This window comes from Fusarium odoratissimum (genome assembly GCF_000260195.1).
Source record: "Fusarium odoratissimum NRRL 54006 unplaced genomic scaffold supercont1.15, whole genome shotgun sequence".
Taxonomy (NCBI): domain Eukaryota; kingdom Fungi; phylum Ascomycota; class Sordariomycetes; order Hypocreales; family Nectriaceae; genus Fusarium; species Fusarium odoratissimum.
The window spans coordinates 31040-51060 of record NW_022158701.1 but is presented as its reverse complement, the minus strand read 5'-3'; the positions used below and the strand labels follow the sequence as shown (position 1 = coordinate 51060).

Genomic DNA, 20021 nt, shown 5'->3' with positions numbered 1-20021 from the left:
CGCTGCTTATCGTAGGAATAGGAGTTGTTAGTGTGCTGCAAAGAGCCATCATGAAAAGTCACCATGACAAGGGCGACTTCAAAGCTTCCGTCGTCTGCCTTTTGTCATAGTTTGCCTTGACAGTAGAACCACGACCGATAGCAAGACTTCTCGTAGTAATCTCCCTCTCTCCCTCGGGCCGCATTGGTATCCGTAGGCATCAGTATTGGTCCTACGAGACCAGATGCGATTGAACCCTTCATGGATGAAAACCATAGCTCTTTGCAGTGTGGCATACTTGCCAGCTTGTCTAAGAGCTTTCGCAAGTAGCCTTGTATCTGCCCGATACCACTCATGGAAAACCACGCAGCGAAACGTACAACTGAAAGAGATACTTGGTGTTTGGAGCAGGAGTGCATCACTTAGACAAAGTTTACGATATGATACAACAAAGGTTCACATGTATATACCTTTGTTATATAAGTAAGTCCATAGGCTGTCTAAGAGCTTGGAACGTACACGACCCAAGCTTGTTACCTCAGATAAGCTGTCGGGCAAGCTCAAACCTCACATCCACGCGGCCAATCACTAGACCAATAAACTTCTTTGAAATTTTGTTTCCATTCATTCTTCATACACAATACAAGAGAGGGGATGCCACATATAGTTGAGGCGCCGTGTCATCACACGTTTTTCTGTCCCCTCATCCGCTCCGCTGGCCGATTCCAGCATCGCATCTCCAGATTTTCCACAGATTCCCCTATCCAAAAGAAAAAAGACACATACGCCAGGCTCAAGTGAAAAGCAATAATAATACACAGAGCGTACACAGCCCATCAGGAACCTTTCCCTCCCGAGACTGTGCTGCTCAAAGGCCGTTGTCGTTCATTGTTACAGTTGGTCGTATCGTTATGCGTTCAAGCGAGCTGTCGTTGACGTTCTCGCCGTATCGTCTCGAGGACTCCCATTACGCCATTGTTGCGCAATCGTTCGAGGACGAGTTTCATGCCATCGCGGCTTTTACCCATTTGATCCTGCGTTTTGGTAGAGGCGATGCTTTCGATGCTGCGTTGGATGCCCTTCGTGCCCCAGCCACCAATGATGCCATTCTTGAACCAACCGTCCTCTTGGGCTTGTCCCAGCTTGCCCCTAATTTTATCCCCCAGTCTTGACCTGAACTGAACCATAGTCGTCACAGCAGTCTCGTTAGGGTTCTGGTTAACACCTTCGGTAGGAACGTTGAACTCCTGCTTCTCAATGACAGAAAGTACACCCGTGAAATTGAGGTTTCGGCTCTCCGTCTTCATCCAACCCTCCTTGATATCAACAACACTCGTCTCCAGGATGTATGAAGCCTTGTCTCCAGAGCCACCACCAGTGACACTGGCAGGAAGTAGCTTGTATACAGCACCAGGCATTCGACTTTTCTTCAAATGGATGCGAGTTGTGTGAAGTCGACGGGTTTTTGGGTCGACATAGCTCTCAATGGTGTCGGTGCTGAGAACATGGGCGGCGAAGGGGTTTAGCTGAGGCGAGGAGTATCGGAGGAAGTAGGCGAGAGTGACAGTCGGGAATGGGTGGTTATAGTTGTGGTTTGTCGTATGAGTGAGAACCATTGTCGCGGATTCGAGCAAATACTGCTCGTCAAGAAAAAAGAATCGAAGAGAAGCGAGGTAGAACAAGAGGTCCAATTGATCGAGTGGCAATTGGCTTGACTTATCAATTGTGCAAAGAAGCTCTAAAACAAATCGTAGAGCTGTTTGAATCCCCAATTCCTATCCCAATGAGCCGTAAGCTCGATGATGCTCTTGGATCAAGTTGATCACTAAGAGGTTGGTGGTTGCGGAAAATTGAGCCGGCGCCTCGGCTTAAGCACTGGCACTTTCTTATCTCCGGGGGGCGCGGAGCCGGATATGGGAAATCGACAAGAGAAGCAGTAAGACGGACTCAAGAGCGGAGCTCGCAGCTATGTCGGGCCGCGAGAGAATTTACACAAGGGGAAGAATAATACAATAGAAGAGCTGATGATGGAGTGATCAAGTTTAGATCTGGAGACCCTCGCGACCTCGACAAGCAAAGCAGAGCAGAGCAGCACGAGACTTTGGCAGCAGCAGTCGGTACTCGTACTCGACTGGTCTGGGCTTCTTTCTCCGCTGTGGAAGAAGAAAAAGAGGAGGAACTTAGAAGAAAGTGGAGGCAAAAGCACGAGCAATCGGCTGATTGAGGTCGTTTTAGCCAATTAAGAGCTTCTTGATCACGAAACTCACAAGTTTCCGATTGGGCCGTGATGAGGGGTCGTTTGATCTGGGGAGAGAATGTGGCGATTAGCACGTGATGCTGTATCACAGCGTCATCAGACTGCAACACCAAAGCTTGGTGAGATGACGACAGTTTTGGAACTCACGATGCCACGGTGTGGGAGTATGACGAATTAATATAACTTGGTCTGCACCATGACATAGCATACATGGGAGTTAATATCTCAATGTTAGATCTACCTTTTGCCTAGAGATCGGTTACATAGATTTAATAGATCATCATTATCCCATGAATTAATGAGTATCCTCGCTAAAGTCGCTACAATGTCCTAAAGGTTTCCTTGCCTGTGTCTAATAAAAGGCATTTTGTGAAACTCCATTTCTATCCATATATCCCAACCGTATTCAAGGTATTCCCAACGCCACGCAAATGCATCTCACATAAATCCATTACAATCCATTGCAGTAGAACATTCCCCTTACATGAGGAACTCACTTCCAGCAAAGTGCTTCAAAACAACCCAACCATCAGCGAAACTCTCCTTATCCATGCGCACGACAATAGCCGCGTGACTATGTCGATGCTTCTGAATGTGAACAGGAAACTTGCGCCAACCAGCTGCATCCAAGTTCTCAATCATCTCGAACTGATCAGGAGTCAGCGCAAGCGTAGGCTGTCCAGGAGTCGACATTCTGCGCTCTTTCTTCAGCAGCTTGCGATCCTCAGCATCATAAGCCAGATCATCTTCTGAATCTGACGATGCCAAGTATTGCTGGTTCTGTGAGCTGTTGAGAACTTCGTAAGCTTGTTCGACTTCTTCTCGGATCTCCTTAATCCGCAGGGGCATGCGGTACTGCTCGATCTTCAACCCAGCCTCTCCTGACTCGTGCGCCTTGATTCTATTGGCACTTCGAACTGTTTGGACGGCAGAGTTGGCGAGGAAGACAACAACTCCGATCGGAATTATAACACCGACCGTCACCATAAACGGGATACTCTTGACCCACTTCTTGAGAGCTTCGTAGTCTGTCAGTAGCGTGTCTTGTTGGAATTTCGGTCGAAGCGCAATAGGATGGTCAGGGTCAAGAATCACACCCTCGTATCCCTTGAGGTAGTTGAGGTTGACCTTTTCAAGGTCTGTATAAGGATCATGTTTGGTAATGGCGGATGTGTAGTGTACAACACTTCGATCGTTGACAATGTTTGTGTATAGTGTGCGGCGCTTAAACTTTTTGAGACCAGACATGAAGATAGAATCTGGATCGGCGAGCACTGCGAGAAGAGGTCGATTGGTGTCGCGGAATTTATCGATGGTAAAAAGTTGGCGACCGGACATTGATAGCGTTCGGGCGCCGAGGACGTTCCAGATGTTGTTGAGCCATCCTTTAAGTGGCGTTCTTACTCCGAGATGGGGGGATGCAAATGTGGTAAAGTTCTGACAGGATTGTTAGTTCATCCAATCTTTTTCGTGTTATCTCTTCCCCTATTGTGCGACTTACCATGCATTCGAGATCATCAAGAATTCCCTTCGCATAAAGCAAACCAACCGCATACCGCGAAACTAGACCACCGAGCGAATATCCTGCAATACTCAACTTGGTGATCTTGCCTCCTTGCTCTTCAATGTTGCGTAACTTGTCCTCGATCTCTGCGCACACGCGCTCGCCACCAAGTTCAATGCCATCGTATGTGAAGTTGCCGCAGTTCTTCTCAGCAGGCAGGATATATAATTCGTCTTCGGAATATTCGTCGCGCAACGCCTTAGCGACATTGCGCAAATGACTTGGGTTTCCCCAAAGCTATTCTATGGTCAGCGCTACATGACGTATAAGGATTGATCGTCAGGGGATGATGCTTACGCCGTGAACTAAAACACAAAGGTGAGTAGCCTTTGCGCTTCCGCCAGTAACGTCTTCAAGAACAACAGGTTTAGACATGATGATAGATGTGCGATGAAATTGAAATGGCCAAAAAAGAAGAGAAAAAAAGAGACTGAGGCAGAAAAGTTGCCAGTCTTTTAAGAATAAATTAGTTGAGGTTTCTCAGGAGATGCAGCCCCAACGGAGTTTCGGATTGCGTAAAGTCGGGTTGTCTGAAGTCCGCTCAACTGCAGAAATACGGAGGCAGCACGGAGTTAAGCCGATAAAGTCCCCACCAGAATATCGATGACAGCTATCGACGTCGACCAAACACGCGACAGCATATGCCGTTTTAGGAATACAATCTGGTTGCTGACAACGGTGTTTAGCGAGTATTAATGCCGTGGGGCTGAGTTGAAGACGTGGTCGTCGTAGCCATAACAGCAGAGGCTTCATTCAGTCTTTATAGTTGCGGACTTATCGCAGTCTACACGATATCTCGGATAGATGTGAATTCCGACTACTGCCAATAGCTGGCTTCGGTTTAGATTGCATGGACTAACTGGTCTACCGGATCTTACTTCATCTGTTTAATCGATCCTCAGATGTGGCGCTTTCCCACACCATCGCGGGTTGGTTCTAGATTTGGGCGAGCTGAATTCCTATCATGACGCCTACAAAGGAGTGCGAAACCGAGTGCGAGCCGTCTTTAGGGTGTACTATGTAAGTGCACTGAAAACAAGTTTGTCGTCCATGTAAGGAGAACCAGATCTGATTCAGTATGTGGTTAGGACTGGTACACAGATAGTCAGCTGCATTCTTATAATTCTGTGATTATTACTGAGAACCAAAGTCCATCCCTTGTTCCAGTTGGTATGAAGCGTCATGGCTCATGAGCCTCTAAAATCGTGGCGGAGTTCAACACTGGAGTGCGTACTGCTAAATGTGGGTCTCATCATGAGAGCAACCGCTTGAGAGCTGAAGGCTTAGGCTACCTGCAGCTGTCTTCAAGCTCAGCCTCATCTGTATGTCAAAAGCTACAGTTAATACAATCTCAATTGAATCAAAACGACGATAATTTGATACTTTTCTCTTTTGGCTCCTCCGACCCTTCAAGAAGCTCACGTGCATTTACATCAGCACGGTCTTCCCTTCAACCTCTCCACAACAACTCACCTCACTGCAGTGGATAACCTCCTATTGTTTCGCCTCACCAAGCACAACCACCCTAAACCTGGCTTCAACCTCCAAACTCGATTCATCCATTCACGCTCAACGATCTCGCTGGCATCAATAGAAACTCGCATGATCACGAATGCAGACACAGAGCTCATATTAGGAAACCCTCAACGTCACTTTGAGGTGTCGTCACCATGAGTTTATTTAAACACATCCCCTGTCCCAAGGGCGATGATTGCGCAGCGAGCCTCTGTCCATTCAACCATCCAAAGGAGAAATATGAACCACCATCACAAGGACTTTCATCAGATGACACGAGTAATGAGACCACCGCAGCAAACCAGGATGTACCACGCAAGCGTGTGAGGACAGATCCCTTTCATCCGCCTCCTTCACCTAAAACTCCCCAGGAGGTTGCACCCAGCTCTTCTGGAACATCTCGTGGGGGTTCAACGGATGATATCCCAAAGCCAGTAGCCAAGAAGCTTGAAACAGCAGCTCGAACAGTCTCTCCTCCACCACTGAAACGGAAAATGGACACTCAAGATCACACTCCAAAAGCTTCTTCAAAGATTGCCAAAACAAGTCATTCTGCTACTGAATCACGTCCGTCTTCTGCCCGAAAAACTGTACCAGCAAAGCCCAAGAAGGCCGAGACACTGAATCCGAGACTCCTTAAACGATTGCCTGCTGCTCATGACGTCCGTCTCAGGCTAGTCAAAATGCTTCACCAAGAACTTACCCGACTGAACAAAGAACTCAAAGCTAAGATCAAGAAAGACGAGACGAGACTTCTACTATCAGATCAAGATCTTATCGTCCGAACACTAGACGAAGAGGAATACGTTGCCGTCCACAAGACCGCCGTGTACTCTAATGTGATGAAAAACAAAGTCATGCAATACAAGCGAATGAAGGTTGATCAGTGGAAGGCTGAGAGAGAGGATGAAATAAAGAAGAAGGAGCTCGAAGCAGCTGGAAAAGATCCCAACGAGAAACCCACGGAAATCAAGACCGGCCTGACCCCTGCTCAGGAGGTTGAGCTTACGAAACGCATATTGACTCCCATCGATAAGCTATCAAATCATGGTTATGTTGCTAGTATACCTTCAGAAGCTGATATCGAAAAGGCGAGACAAGGTGTAGCAACAGCCGCAGGATGGGAGAAATGTGACCGTTGCCAACAACGCTTCCAGGTCTTTCCTGGAAGACGTGAAGAAGACGGTGCACTCACTTCTGGTGGGACATGCACGTTCCACTGGGGAAAGACCTTCATCGCCCCCAAGGCTCCAGGCGACAACACCAGGCAGCCCAAGCGATATCAGTGTTGTGGACAAGAAGTCGGTGACTCTGTTGGCTGCTTCACTCGTGATCACCACGTATTCAAGACCTCAGATCCCAAGAGACTTGCCTCTGTGCTTAACTTTGCAGAAACTCCCGAGAATCTTGTCGTGCCTACGGATAGAGCAGTGGCTTTTGATTGCGAGATGGGTTATACAGTTTTCGGCATGGAACTTATCCGTCTAACCGCAACATCATGGCCGACGGGCGAGGAGCTGCTAGATGTTCTAGTTCGACCGTTGGGAGAAATTCTGGACCTCAACTCGCGATACTCTGGTGTCTGGCCAGACGATCTCGCCCAAGCTGAATCATGGACCGCGGACAAATCGACGAAGCCAACTAAGAGTAGCGACGACGATGTGAGTGAAGATGGCGAGCTGAAGCCTAAGAAGAAGCAGCTCAAGATCGTCTCATCTCCAGAAGTCGCCAGAGGCCTACTATTTCAACTCATCTCTCCAACAACACCCTTGATCGGACATGGTCTCGAGAACGATCTCAACTCAGTCCGTATTGTGCATCCAACACTAATTGATACCGTGCTGCTCTTCCCCCACAAGGCTGGTTTACCATATCGGTATAGCCTAAAGATGCTCATGGATGTTCATCTCAACCGCAAGATTCAACAGGAGACGGGTCCAAAAATGGTAGGCCATGATTCTGCTGAAGATGCAAGGGCAGCAGGAGACCTTGTTCGTCTCAAGATTAGGAATGAGTGGATGGATATGCAGAGAGAGGGTTGGAAACTGGTGGATGGTAATTTCGTGGCTCCTGGGAAAGCTTCAGGATTGACGGAGGTATTCATCGAGGCATAGCTCTTGAGCATGGGCGCCATATTCAAGATAGGTAGTTACGCATGTGAATTTTCATGGGACTGGAGAGCATTGGGCATCATAGATCTCGGGGTGTTCTGGACTTGGTCACTGGTTCAGCTTAGTTAATGCCGTTTTGGAACGGGAGAAGCCGTGAAGCCACCGGCGATTATACATTGCGAGATAGGGTTGATACTCCCGTCTGGTCTCGTTCTAGAAATACATAGTTGGCGCTCATGAATAAATGTTTTCATCGCCAACGATAAGCGGGGATTTCCCAGTCATTTCCTCAACATCCTTTACATCATACAAAGTCCGTTACTTTAAGCCCTACCCACTGACAGCAGGTACTGACCGCCCTGCTTTCCGCTTCCACCAGGCAAGTAGGCGACGTTGGGGTTTGAAGAAAGAGTGGCAGCAATCTCACGACTGGCCTCGATCTTTCGAATCTGAATGAGGCCGTCACCAGCCTTCTGGATGGCCTTGCTGATGGCCTCGGCAGATTCGGACTCACCCTCGGCGCGGATGACGTTGGCTTGACGCTCCTGCTCAGCACGCTCGACGATGAATCGTGCTCGCTCAGCATCTTGCTGGGCAATCTGCTTCTGCTCGACAGCCTTTGTGAACTCACGACCGAAGGTCATGTGGGTGATGGAAACATCCTCAAGAGCGATGTTGAACTCGGCAGCACGAAGAGTAAGGTCGTTTCGAATTCGCTCAGAGACAGCCTCTCGCTGGGTGATGAGCTCTGCGGCATCGAACTGGGCGACGATAGCCTTCAAGACTTCGTTTCCAATAGAGGGGAGGACTCGCTCATCGTAATCGGCACCGAGGTTCTATCAGAGTCAGTCATATGACCTGAACCAGAATTTACTTGTTCATCTTACCTGGTAAATCTTGGGGAGAGCCTTGACATTTGGTCGGTGCAGCACTCTCAGTGTCAAGCTAACCATCTGCAAATCCTTGCTGCCGGTAGTTGTTGCGATATTCCTGGGCTTGGTGCGGACATCGAAGATGATGCTCTTTTGCAGCCAGGGAACAAGGAAATGGGTTCCTTCATTGACGACGGTCTCCTTAACACCAGACAATCTGTCAAAGATGACAGCCCGAGTTCCTCCCTTGACGTCGTATATAGACTGACTGCCTAGGAAGACGACAGCTGAAGCGGGGACCGCCATGCGGTACATGAAGTTGAGGGCTCTCGCAGCGGCCGCCATTTTGATGTGGTGTGCTTAAAGTCTTGTTCGGCGTATCGTTGCAAGACGTCGGTCAAAAATGGTGGTCGTTAGAACCCAAATATCGATGGGAACTGAGGCGTAGCTGAAGCTTTTCGGAGTCAACGGACGGCGATGATGATTTGAAGCTCTTAGTCCACCTTTGGACAAATTCCCAGTACGATTCGTTGGTTGGCTGTTGAATTCCTTCGGGTGGGTTGGTACTCGGAGCTAAGCTACTTCGGGAAAGCTCGGCTGATGGGGAAAGCCTGCGTCTGCGCTTTCCTTTCCAACCCGAGAAATCCTCAAGTGGCCCTTTTCTGCCTTTCGCCTCCAAACCGACGACTTCAAAAACCACACACGAGAGACCTCGACTTTTCGTGCCAAATCCGCCAAAATGAGACCGACTCAGATGCTCCGAAGCGGCGCTGCCGACCCCAAGAACGGACAGTACGTGGATTGCGATTGAACGAGGGCAATTGGTGGTTCTGTTGCGTGCGGCTTTTCCAATGGTTAATGGTCGAACGAACAACACCAAGCCTCCAAAATATACCAATAGAGACGGAATTGAATGCTGACGGACTTTTAATAGCTACATTGGTAACTGGGGCCACTTTGGTAAGTGATTGCTCCTACGATGTGCGAACGAGGAAACTGGGTCGATGAACGCGACGGACCAACGGATAATGACGATGCACGAGGTGGAAGCAATTGGGTCGATATAACACAAAAAATCGATGCATGCGCATAACCGGTCTCGAAATTCATCGATGGGATATTCTCGGGGATTCATCAACGTCATCAACGAAACTGGAGACTAACTCGATATCAGGTGGTGAGAAGCAGCGTGGTATCATCACTTACGGTCTGTCCGCCAACCGACAGAACCCTTGGGCCGGTGCCTTCCACGATGCCATCTTCAACACTTTCCGCCGAACCAAGGGCCAAATCTTCTACTGGCTTCCTCCCATGGTTGCTGGTTACTACATCATGAACTGGGCTGTCGAGCGGTTCGTTTATACACAGCGCCCAACCACAAGCAAAATACTAACTTCCGCCATAGAAGCGAGTACCTTAACTCCAAGGCTGGTCGTGCCGAGTTCGGTGATGAGGAGGAGTAAATCGGTTACATTACTGGAGCAAAACCACGGCGGGTGTGTTGGAGTAGGTCCTCTGGACTCATTGTACATCATCAATACCTAGATCAGGAGGTGCAATAGACAGCAGTCACACTATTTATTTGTTGATTGACCTTTCGGCATCCATACATTGCAATCGAATTGAAGTCTCTAACACAGTGATCCCATCAATGGCATATGTCTTGATGATCCGAATCGATATCGGATCCACTGGTAATAGTCATTGCCGAGAGCATGATTGGACTGTTGATAATTGTCACGTGAACCTAGAAATGTGGTACGGAATCGGCGGTATGTAACGCCGAAACTCTTCGCGGTAGCTCTTCTTCCACTCGCCGAAGAAAAAAAAAGTTAGAAAATTTCGAGGTCAGTGGAGTGCTAAAAGAAAACACGGTAACTTTGCGACCACCAACATTGCCGCGGACCCTTCAATTCGCACAAACAATCTCCGTGCGACTCCAAAGAAGACACAAGTAATAACTTCGACGAAGCTTCCTCGAGAGAACCGCAGCAATGGCCGCCGAGAAGCCCGACAAGAAGGAGAAGAAGGACAAGAAGAGAAGCGACGAGTCCGGCGTCTCAAAGTCCAAGAAGGAGAAGAAGGATAAGAAGGACAAGAAGGAGAAGCTCGCCGCCGCCCTTGAGGAGAAGCTCCAGCAGGATGCCCCCGTCGCTGCCGCTGCCGCTGCCAACATGGACGAGGACTCCGATGCTGAGGAGGAGAAGGCCGCCGAGCTCCCTCTTGAGCGCACTGTCGTTCCCTTCGCCCTCCCCGTGGCGGATGAGAAGGGCATGAAGAAGGTCTACAAGACCATCCGAAAGGGTATGCGACTACAGAGAACGATGTGTTTCGGACAGATCGCTAACATTTCACAGCTGCCAAGAACAACACCCTGAAGCGCGGCGTCAAGGAGGTCGTCAAGACTCTCCGAAAGTCTCCCCCTTCCGCCCCCGGCAACACCTCTTTCCCCGGCGTTGTCATCATCGCCGGCGACATTTCTCCCATGGACGTCATCTCTCACCTCCCCGTGCTGTGCGAGGACCACAACGTGCCCTTCATCTTCGTCACGTCGCGCGCTGAGCTCGGCGCTGCCGCCAAGACCAAGCGTCCTACATCCGTGGTCATGATCATGGAGAAGGCCGAGGGCAAGAAGTCAAAGGACAAGTCTGCTGACAAGGACGGCGAGGATGATGGTGAGGCGTTCGGCGAGAGCTACGCGTCTCTCGTCAAGTACGTGCAGAAGGAGTATGGCAAGCAGGCTTTCTGGGTCAAGGGTGGAACCAAGTACTAGGGGGACAAGGTCCATCGACGACGCGACAGTGCCGTCAGTATAGGAAAGGTTCCAAAGATGAAGAGAGAGCGGGGTTCCCCAAAGATCAAGAAAGAGCGAGGTTACCCTGGGACGGATGGTGTGGTGTGTTAGAACAAGTACAAGTCTGGATGTATTATACCAGAACATCTAGCCGGAGAACCAACGGCTGGATGAGGGCTTTGGCGGCGTTCAGGTTTAGCTATTGCATTAAAAATGGGACATGATTATCAAGGGTCCTTGAATTTGACACATGGCAGATCTTGAGCTGTAACCTGTGAGCTCGTGATGTTGATGCGTTCGCGAAATTCAGATCATTCGTCAAGCCACGGCACGCGATCCAACCCGCAACACCACCACAATACACCCGAATGTGACAGCCCAATACCGAAGCATTGTCACGGCTTAACCCTTCTCTGGATACTCACCTTAGCCTGATCACATCATTGATAGACTATAGGACGAACCATAACCTCGGTATACTACGAGTCTTTGGATAACTTCAGCCACGTATTTGCGAGTAGCAGTTGCCGCAAGGTCCCTTTATAATATGCACATCGCTTCATAGCTTTCCGGTCGTCTAATTCCATGCATTCAAATAATTGACATCACATTATCAGGATGCAGTTTTGTTCATTTGTGTGGTATTACATTGCCTTAATGGCTTTCTGTTATAGGTACATCGTCCCTATTCCTATTTCACACAGGCCCGAAGCCGCGGTATAACAAATTCATCATGAAAACCCCATCCCGATCATGGGGAGATTAAAAAACCTTGGTCAAGAGAGGATTTACTCAAAAGGGTTGGTTCGGGTTCCCCACCAGGTGAGGAAGACGGAGAGACCGAGGGTCTCAACGAGCTTGGTAGCCAGGCTGACGCCGACGGTGTCGAGAGGTCGCTTCTCAACGAAGATCTGAGCAATGTACTGTAGAAGGTAGGTTAGTGAATGGATGCAGTGAGAGACAAGAGTGAAAACATACGCCGGGAGCAGAGGTAGCGAAGAAGATGAGGGATCCGAGGTAAGCAGCGCCCTTGTAGCTCAGCGTACCAGTGGCGTTGATGAGAGCACCGACACCATAAGACTGAAGAGCAGAGCCGATGAGGGAAGAGCCCCAGGCGAGAGCAGCACCGGAAGCCTCCTTGGAGCGGATGAACTCCTCCTTGGTGTTGGCAGCCTTGGCGCGCTGGTAGGTCTGGCCGAAGATGGGAGCGAGGACGGCGAGCTCAATGCCGTGGTTGAAGGCCGTGCCGAGGGCGATGGCAGAGGGCTTGACGGGGGGGAGGTAGTGCAGAGACATTTTGATGAGTTGTGTTTGTTTGTTTTGTTGTGGTTGAGTTGAAGTGTTAAGAGATGGGTATAGCTTCAATTGGTTGAGATGAGTTAGAGTGTGAAAGAATAAGGTGGCAGCTCGTTGGATTGGATCCTTCCCAGTATTTGTACTCTCGAGCTGGTCACAGATCTCGATCTCGCATCATTCAGAAAAGCGCTTCCGGGTGGCTTGCCTTCCATTGCCTTGACTGTTTCTCGGTTCTCCCCTCCTCCCTCTGCCCTTGTGTCGTCACCAGATGTGATGATGTCACCATTTGGTGAGACAAATTTCAACTCTGAACCGTTTTCCTCCATGTTCCAGCCACTGCGGCTTCTCTTCACTGCCACTAACCGATTTAATTCACTGAGCTTCACTTATTGCGGGGTGCATCTCTTTTCCTCCCCTGCCAACTTCTTTGTACCTGATCTGACGTTTACGTGCACGACTCAGACATGTCATAGCAGAGCTCACTCACTCTTGCATACTTACTTACTCACAGCTGCCCTGTCTGTAGTTGGAGCTTCAGGAGCTTGATCTCCTGTGGGCGGGGCAAAAGATGGGGAAGCTTGGTCCAGGTCCAGGTCCAGGGCAAGTTTCTTGGTGACCAGGGTTTGTAGCTGCTGCTCTAACTCCAGCAGAGTTCAGTTCCATGAAAGCAAGCAAGTCTTAGCGGGGAACAGCGCCATAACCAATCTCTAGCACAGTAGGTACCCAGACTTTGTCAGAAGTGAGTGACGAGTGACGGTGTCACGGCGTCATTTACATCTATTCCTTTCCTTTCCCTCGGCTCTCTCTCACAATGAACCCCGGTAATATCAAAGCCGGCCATTGACTTTCTTCTGCCATTGTGTCCCTTTCCAGCCGAATTCCCTTCGAGAGCCCCCAGCTGAAAAGTGCCTGATGTGATCCGCGGAACCGAAGCCGGTCCAAAGCTTGTTTTTTATTCCCCGTTTCCAAGTTCAGTTCAAACAAATTTCCATCTTCAACCCTTCTAAAGCCGGTCCTGGCCTCCCGAAAACAGTCAGCTCAACAACACATTCCGTTTCGAGCTAACCTGCCACTCTTGTCTCAGACTTTCAGCACATGCCTTTGACACCAGACCCTGTCCCTGAACATCACAATTCGAGTACAGAGGATTGGGATGTCATGACGGATTTGACGTGTGATTGTGGATGGACCCTTGTTCTTTGTTTGCGAATAGCTTGTGTTTAATTGGAAATATTGGTGCATCACAAGACGACAGAAAGCAAGCCTGCATTTAAACGCTCCAAACCTCCAAAGGGCGTTGCAACTGGAGCTTTGCCCAAACTTAGGGTTACCCTAAAATTGAGAGGTTTAATGGAATTCCGAATAACTACAACTACATCATCGTAAATCTGACCCTAACTTAGAAGATATTCGTAATATCATCATAAGTTTACCTCAACTACGTCAAGCCACTCGTCTGGTCTGGGGTAACATGGCGGTTGCTCTCCCGCCACATCTACTACTTAAGGTACCAACTTTATCCCCTTGAACTACAGCGAAAACGAGAAATCAACTCCAGATTAAAATACCTTATCATAAGTTATGCCTAATAAATGTCATAAGTTATGCCATATGTTGACCATCTTCACCACCCCTTAGGGCTAATAACGCCCTAACATCATGAACATACTGCAGGCCCTCCAACAGCGGCACCAAGTGCATCAAGTCTGTATCCGTTGGGTCATTGATCCAACCCTGGATAGGAATCGCATTGTCTGGCAAACGAATGTTAACAACCTCTCCCCTGAATGACCCGACCGGGGCATCTTACCTTGGTGGAACAGATAACTCAACGGACTGTTGTCCAGAATCATCACCTTGCTCAGGTCTGACTCGACCGAGCTGAGGTCCTTGATGAAAGCACCTTGCCGGAATGTGCAGTGCTGACGATAGTATCGCGCCGAAAAATACTTCCTCTCCGCCTCTAGCCAGTCAATCACTGGATCTGCGTACTCCTGCACTGACGCCGTGAAAACAACCAGATTGTACCACTTGCACACCCGCCTCAAAAACTCGTCGCAATACGGTCGCTTGTTAACCCAGTATAGAATCGGATGCTGCGGTCCAATCGATGTCTGTCCACCAACCCCCACATATGTTGTGTTCAAGCGCACTTCAACCATGTGTCCGGTGCTCATCCTGCCGCCCTTGGACATGCTGTGTATCAAGGTTTCGTCTAGATCTAGAATCAAGGTCTTCTGCGGGCTCGTCGGCGGCTCGAGGTTGATATAGGACGGCTGCCTGCGTGGGATCAAAGGTCGAGGTGGTGCCGGTGTCTTTGGGTACTTGGTGAGCGCTGCAATGGGAGAAGTGGGAGATTTAAGATGCGCCGAGAGGTCGCCGCTGCCCAAATCACTAGCCTTTGTTCGCGCGACTGCCGATTGCGTTTTCCTATGCTTCCGCTGCCTGAGATCTTCGTCGCTGTTGAGCTTGATGCGAATTGACCTTCTCGCCGGACCGGTTTCCTCTGCAGGCTGTAGTGACTTCGATCGTGCGTGTCGACTGAGACTGCCTGACCGTGATCCATCTGATTCCGACTCCGATGAGAGGCCTGATGACGTCGATGATGATGATACGGGCCTCGGTCTTGGTGTTAGCCTCCTATATCCTGTAGTCCTGCCATAGTCTTTTTCAGAAACATTTTCAGGTTCTTCCATGGTCTTATGTTGAGTTCCGTGTAATCCAAATAGTTTTCCGAGCTGCGTAAAGGGTGCGAAATTGCCGTATTCGTCATAGAAACAGGCAATGAGATAGACACCTGGGGATGCCAGTGTCGCGAGAACCCATCTAATAGAACCAATAATGCTAGAAGCAAAACGTCGAGGGATAGAGTGCCACCATGAGCTTCGTTTTTGGTTGTCGCCTGTGTCGTTGAGCAATGGTGTACTCTCGTCAGCCGGCTTTTCGGTGAATCGCGATTCGTCGATAGTATCCTGGGCAAAGGATTCAGTCTCGTGACCGGATGGTCTATCGTCGCCGTGCTGGTCTTCGGAGGCCAATCCAATTGTGCCAATGGGACCTCCTCCTATGCTGTTTGATCGAGATTGAGTTGGGCTCGGGGGCGGCGATACGCGGGCCGTTAGGATGTTGAGGGAGTTCATCGCCACAGGCTATCGCATTCCATGAGGTAGAAGAAACAGTTCAGGGGATACGTTCGAGTCTTGAAGGTAGATGCAAAGAGTTCGGAATTCTGTGACGGCGGACGGAAAGAAGGGAAACAGTCCCGAGGAACGGATCGTCGGGCTATTGGCCGGCCTAGTTTCGCGGGAAGGAGAAGCCGTCAATACAAAAGCTGATTGACAGAAAGTGAAACGAATGTCAAGAGGGCATCGAGTGCGGCCAAGCGAAAAAAAATAAGGATAGAGCCAAGGACTAGGACAGGGGCGCAGTACAATCGCGATGGTAGGGCCAGGGAATGTACAAATGGCCTAATGATAAAGAGTCCCAGGGAGGAAATAACAAGGGCACTTTTTGAACGACAAAGCCCAAGCAGCAGAAACAAATCCAATCCAAAAGTACAGATGTCTTGAGTGGTGAGACGATTAGGTTAGCCTGGTCTAGTAACCTGTAGGTTGGTTATATAGACTGCTAGACGAGACAGGCAAGGCAAAGCAAAGTCAAGCCGCCCTCGCACGGTTGTTAGCGAGTAGTGATTAACTGTTTCGTGGCGTTGAGAGGGGAGCTGGCTGCTGGAGAGAGTTCTAAGGCTGGGGAACCTTTTGTTGGTCAACTAAGTTAGGACCAAGATCGGGTTCTTCCAAGCTCGAAATAAGCAGCCGCGCTAGTTGTAAAACAGTAGCAAATACGTAAGGATAGCGGGCTATCGACGGGGTGAGGCGGGGAGTCTTTTTTTCTGGCTTGTGAGAAACAAGAACAAAGAAGCCCGTGGCAATTGCTCGAGAGGAACAAAGATAAGATGAGGGGGGGCAAGTTTCCGAGCCGCTTTGAGCGCGCGCAAAGAGAGCGTGAGGGAGCTAGTCAAATCAGATCAATTCAGAAAGGAGTGAGTAGATCACAAAGGGAGTGAGATGTGAGAGAATTTGCTGATGGGTGGCTCGATTGACGACGGATGATGGTTGAGAGGGATGGCACGTGTTGGGGATTGAGGTGCCGAGATGCTGGGGAACTGCCAGGCTTTGGAGTGGAGGGGCTCCAGCCTGCGAACTCGAGTTTCTAGGCTGTTTTCAGTGCATCACTGGTCCCTGCTACAGTAGCGCTACAGGGGTTCTTGGATACCGCGGCTCGTATCAATCGCATATGCTCTTACTGAATTCCTATGTACTATCATAAATGACCTACCTAAGCCTCTGTCTAGGGTGAGAAAATAAAGTAGTCAAAGAGCAGACTAAATTTATCCTAAATTATCCCAATACTGTCTAAATCTTTTTGTCACTTAGGTCATAACCTAGTCATAAGCTTTCTGCCACCCCCTGGCTAACGACGTATTACAATAAAAGACTTCTTCCACAATCAATTATAATCAGCGCCAGTATTCCTTTTGTTTCCCAAACAGCTCATGTCACCACAGTGATCATATTTCCTATTGATAACAGCTTCGTTATGGATCTTCCTTAGGTCCATCCACTGGGCTCAGCTTCCACTGCCCAGGCCTCTCTTTGCAATGTCCCTTCCTGGCGTATCTGCCGCAGCGATGTAGGATCAATTACACCATCAGGCAAACGGAGATGATGGATGGCATCGCCATGAGAGATGATTTCGTCCTCCACTCGCTCAATCCTGAAAAGGAGTTGGTGAGAGTCACATTGACCAAAACATCCTTGATGAGAATTACATGTGCAGACGACTTTCTGCCATGTCTCAACCACCTCTTTACTGAAATCGAAATCGCGTGTTCCTCGCCATGTTAGGGTCGCCGAATCATGTCCGTTTCTGTCTTCCCTTTCGTTCTTGTGGAAGATGACTGCGCAGGCCTTCTCGTGGGAGCAGTGCCAGATGGCGAGACTCTTCAAATGCAGCATCTGTTGCGCAACCTCGCCAGCATTGACCAACAAGCCAGATATACTGTCCCGAGATCCTTTCGTCATGATCGGCGCTGTGAGTATCAGCGATCGGAGCCGAGGCCAGTCACTGAGCATCTTGCAAGATCTGAGGAAGTCTCGAGCATCGATCATAAACGCCACAGAAAGATGTTCGAGGTCACGGCTCTTCACAGCAAAGGCTTCCCCCAACTCAGATCTTGTGAACCGGCGAGTCTCTATTTGCATGGACATACTGATGATGGACGGGTCCATGTCGTTGCGAATAGCCTCCATGATTTGTTCGTTGAAATCTTCGAAAATAGTCACTGATCTGACGTGCTGGGGCAGTTTGCGAAGCAGAACCTGCATCACTTTGCAATGTTGGATACGGGGATATACCTACTATGTCTGTCGTCGACTTACTGAGGTCATGACGCCCGTAAATCGAGCCATTTTCATCGAGTGAGTGGCACAGAACCCGCCACGGCTCGTAGTCGATGCTCTCCGCATTTGGAAACCGCTCCAGCAGGATGCAGAGCGTTAACGGGTTGATTCTACGTCGCATCTGTCGGCGGATCACAATGCCCTTGACGGCAGGGACTTGTGCGGGTTTCGCGCCAGCCGCGATCTCCGGACTGATTGTTTTGAATAGCTGCAGGATAGAGGCTGCGTTTGGAAGCGTCACTTGCTTCCCTTTAACCCAGCCGTGTTTTGGATCATCCCAAGTTTTCTGCTTCTCGAGGAGATTTCCATCATCTTCGTGGTTGAATCCGTAAAGATGGTTCTTGAACCAATGGTCCGGGTCGCTGGGTGAGTATACATTGAGTTCCAACGTTATACGATCTGTGGGCTCCCAGGTTTCGAGCGCTCCAGAGAGCTTTCGTAGCGCCTTTTTGATGAGCTTTGCTGGCTCCTATAAACCAGAAACTCGCTGACACCGCCGACAGGCATAAGAAGGGAGCTCGATGTTGAGGTGGATTCGGCGATGATGTGCCTCTGCAGAACGATCGTTTTCAGGCCCTCGGCGGATGCTCTGTTCAACTCCAGTCGGTTGAGATTCTTCGGTGCAATAAGGGCATGCCATTATTTACAAACAGCGGACGCACAACCCCATCGTCTTTGACGAGAGATCTCCTCTAAGATAAACGATAAGTAGTATCCCCGTATGTCTTTCATAAGACGGTTGTAGGTTGGTTGACAGCTGACAAGGGTTGAGAGCAAGGGCATCTTAAACCTGGCCAGGTTGTGGATCTGTCGGGTTTGCATGTTCGTTTTCGTATCTACAATCTGCAAAATGACCGAGTGGTTCTGAACGCGATGCTCTTTGCATGTGAAGAGGAGTCGCCTTGCTAAGCTGGTAAATATATGATACCATTGGTACATAAAGCAGATGCCAGCAAAGATGCTAGCCATAACAGAGTGTTTGTTGATGACCCCCAACTTCATCGTGGCTCATATGTTAATATTCTTTGATGATTGTATGGTTGCAGGAAAACAGTCTTCGAGGTAAGAGTAGGAAGAATATTGGGTTTCACCACCTGAGGTCTGAATAGCTTCGAGGGGGACTATTGCAGTTGTGTTGGAGGGTAGCCTAGTCTGCATTTATTAAGCCAACTTTGGCGTATATAGGTGCAGAGCTAAAGTCCATTTCCTCCCAGTGCAGAGAGGAATATCATCAGATTGCTCACTTCCAAATAGCTGGAAGCATCCTAATTTAGCCATTCTCCCTACCATATCCAGTAACCTTAGCGATTCAAGACAACCCATCCAAACCCTTGCAACAAATCCACCGCCGAGGAGGGCAGATTTTTAGTGTGAACTCTGACGATGATCTTCTCCACTGAAGAAAGAGTTCTTAGCTCTGCATCGATGCACTGTAATGCGTCTGCTTCAGTCAAGAGCACGGACGATTCCCCGGCAACTTGCATTTCTAATGTTTTTAGGTTGTTGCGCTTTCCGGAAAGAAGAGCTAGATTCTTCAAGCTATCTTGTCTGATATTGACCTCTTTGGGTTGACCTTGTGCGACTGGGAAACTGATTGATAGGTGGGATAGTAGGTTGGCATTTGTGGAACCGATGCAGCTTAGAAACGATCACAGAAGGCTATCGTGCTATTTGGGCTCGTCCACCATGATAAAGTGATTTTTGCTATAGAGGACCTCCCTAGCCTCGGCGTATATTTGTTTGTTGGTATACAATGTGGCGAGCCATTGCTTTGGCTTGTCGGGTGCGAATGTCTCTATCCAAGTTCCAAAATCTTGGAAAAAGATATGGTGGTGACCTGAGTACGAGAAGTTGTCTGTATATTTCAAGACGAATTTCTTCGGTCGGGTCTAAGAAGCTGAGAAGGCCTGACTTTACGGGCTGCGAGGCCTTTTCGGTTTTCGAGACGGACATAGAAGAGACCTCAGGTATTCGCGAACCCATGATCGTCGATAATAGTGTCCTGTCTGATGGCTTATAAGTCCTGCTGATATGTGAGACAAATCGAAATTGGATGGACAGACTTAATCCTTACAAAGGTTAACTTATGGAAATAGAAAGAGGACGTATGACAGGCTGATCTTTATTTCATACTACCTATCAATGGTGTACATATAGATATATATGTTCCT

The 20021-nt window shown here is 49.1% G+C and overlaps 9 protein-coding genes across 10 annotated transcripts; 3 read left to right on the top strand and 6 right to left on the bottom strand.

Annotated features, from left to right (window-relative positions):
- Positions 1 to 337: 337 nt before the first annotated feature.
- FOIG_09195 (uncharacterized protein) lies at positions 338 to 2233 on the bottom strand. The gene has a single exon (XM_031209391.1). The coding sequence runs from the start codon at positions 1593 to 1595 to the stop codon at positions 897 to 899; it is 699 nt and encodes a 232-aa protein (XP_031060478.1). The 5' UTR covers positions 1596 to 2233; the 3' UTR covers positions 338 to 896.
- A 163-nt stretch (positions 2234 to 2396) lies between these two features.
- FOIG_09194 (uncharacterized protein) lies at positions 2397 to 4594 on the bottom strand. Its single transcript, XM_031209390.1, has 3 exons — positions 4098 to 4594; positions 3738 to 4037; positions 2397 to 3673 (listed from the first exon to the last, which is right to left on the bottom strand). The coding sequence occupies exons 1-3, from the start codon at positions 4173 to 4175 to the stop codon at positions 2717 to 2719; spliced, it is 1335 nt and encodes a 444-aa protein (XP_031060477.1). The 5' UTR covers positions 4176 to 4594; the 3' UTR covers positions 2397 to 2716.
- Positions 4595 to 5060: 466 nt separating this feature from the next.
- Positions 5061 to 7727, top strand: FOIG_09193 (uncharacterized protein). The gene has a single exon (XM_031209389.1). It carries the CDS (start codon positions 5471 to 5473, stop codon positions 7427 to 7429), a length of 1959 nt encoding a protein of 652 aa, XP_031060476.1. The 5' UTR covers positions 5061 to 5470; the 3' UTR covers positions 7430 to 7727.
- Positions 5146 to 9080, bottom strand: FOIG_09192 (prohibitin-1). Its single transcript, XM_031209388.1, has 2 exons — positions 8314 to 9080; positions 5146 to 8262 (listed from the first exon to the last, which is right to left on the bottom strand). Exons 1-2 carry the CDS (start codon positions 8641 to 8643, stop codon positions 7750 to 7752), a joined length of 843 nt encoding a protein of 280 aa, XP_031060475.1. The 5' UTR covers positions 8644 to 9080; the 3' UTR covers positions 5146 to 7749.
- FOIG_09191 (ubiquinol-cytochrome c reductase subunit 8) lies at positions 8893 to 9943 on the top strand. Of its 2 annotated transcripts, XM_031209387.1 has the most exons (4): positions 8893 to 9090; positions 9233 to 9258; positions 9473 to 9650; positions 9704 to 9943. In XM_031209387.1, the coding sequence occupies exons 1-4, from the start codon at positions 9038 to 9040 to the stop codon at positions 9759 to 9761; spliced, it is 315 nt and encodes a 104-aa protein (XP_031060474.1). In that variant the 5' UTR covers positions 8893 to 9037; the 3' UTR covers positions 9762 to 9943. The 2 variants fall into 2 exon arrangements, with proteins under 2 accessions (XP_031060474.1, XP_031060473.1); XM_031209386.1 differs by having other exon boundaries at positions 8933 to 9650; positions 9704 to 9930.
- Positions 9944 to 10006: 63 nt separating this feature from the next.
- FOIG_09190 (H/ACA ribonucleoprotein complex subunit 2) lies at positions 10007 to 11446 on the top strand. Its single transcript, XM_031209385.1, has 2 exons — positions 10007 to 10602; positions 10656 to 11446. The coding sequence occupies exons 1-2, from the start codon at positions 10293 to 10295 to the stop codon at positions 11069 to 11071; spliced, it is 726 nt and encodes a 241-aa protein (XP_031060472.1). The 5' UTR covers positions 10007 to 10292; the 3' UTR covers positions 11072 to 11446.
- Positions 11447 to 11664: 218 nt separating this feature from the next.
- On the bottom strand, positions 11665 to 12925 carry FOIG_09189 (uncharacterized protein). The gene is made up of 2 exons (XM_031209384.1): positions 12071 to 12925; positions 11665 to 12015 (listed from the first exon to the last, which is right to left on the bottom strand). The coding sequence occupies exons 1-2, from the start codon at positions 12386 to 12388 to the stop codon at positions 11881 to 11883; spliced, it is 453 nt and encodes a 150-aa protein (XP_031060471.1). The 5' UTR covers positions 12389 to 12925; the 3' UTR covers positions 11665 to 11880.
- A 442-nt stretch (positions 12926 to 13367) lies between these two features.
- Positions 13368 to 16556, bottom strand: FOIG_09188 (uncharacterized protein). The gene is made up of 2 exons (XM_031209383.1): positions 14199 to 16556; positions 13368 to 14142 (listed from the first exon to the last, which is right to left on the bottom strand). Exons 1-2 carry the CDS (start codon positions 15526 to 15528, stop codon positions 13991 to 13993), a joined length of 1482 nt encoding a protein of 493 aa, XP_031060470.1. The 5' UTR covers positions 15529 to 16556; the 3' UTR covers positions 13368 to 13990.
- A 442-nt stretch (positions 16557 to 16998) lies between these two features.
- On the bottom strand, positions 16999 to 18490 carry FOIG_09187 (uncharacterized protein; the record flags this gene model as incomplete). Its single annotated transcript, XM_031209382.1, has 3 exons — positions 16999 to 17777; positions 17830 to 18312; positions 18343 to 18490. The coding sequence occupies 3 exons, from the start codon at positions 18488 to 18490 to the stop codon at positions 16999 to 17001; spliced, it is 1410 nt and encodes a 469-aa protein (XP_031060469.1).
- Between the last annotated feature and the right edge of the window lie 1531 nt (positions 18491 to 20021).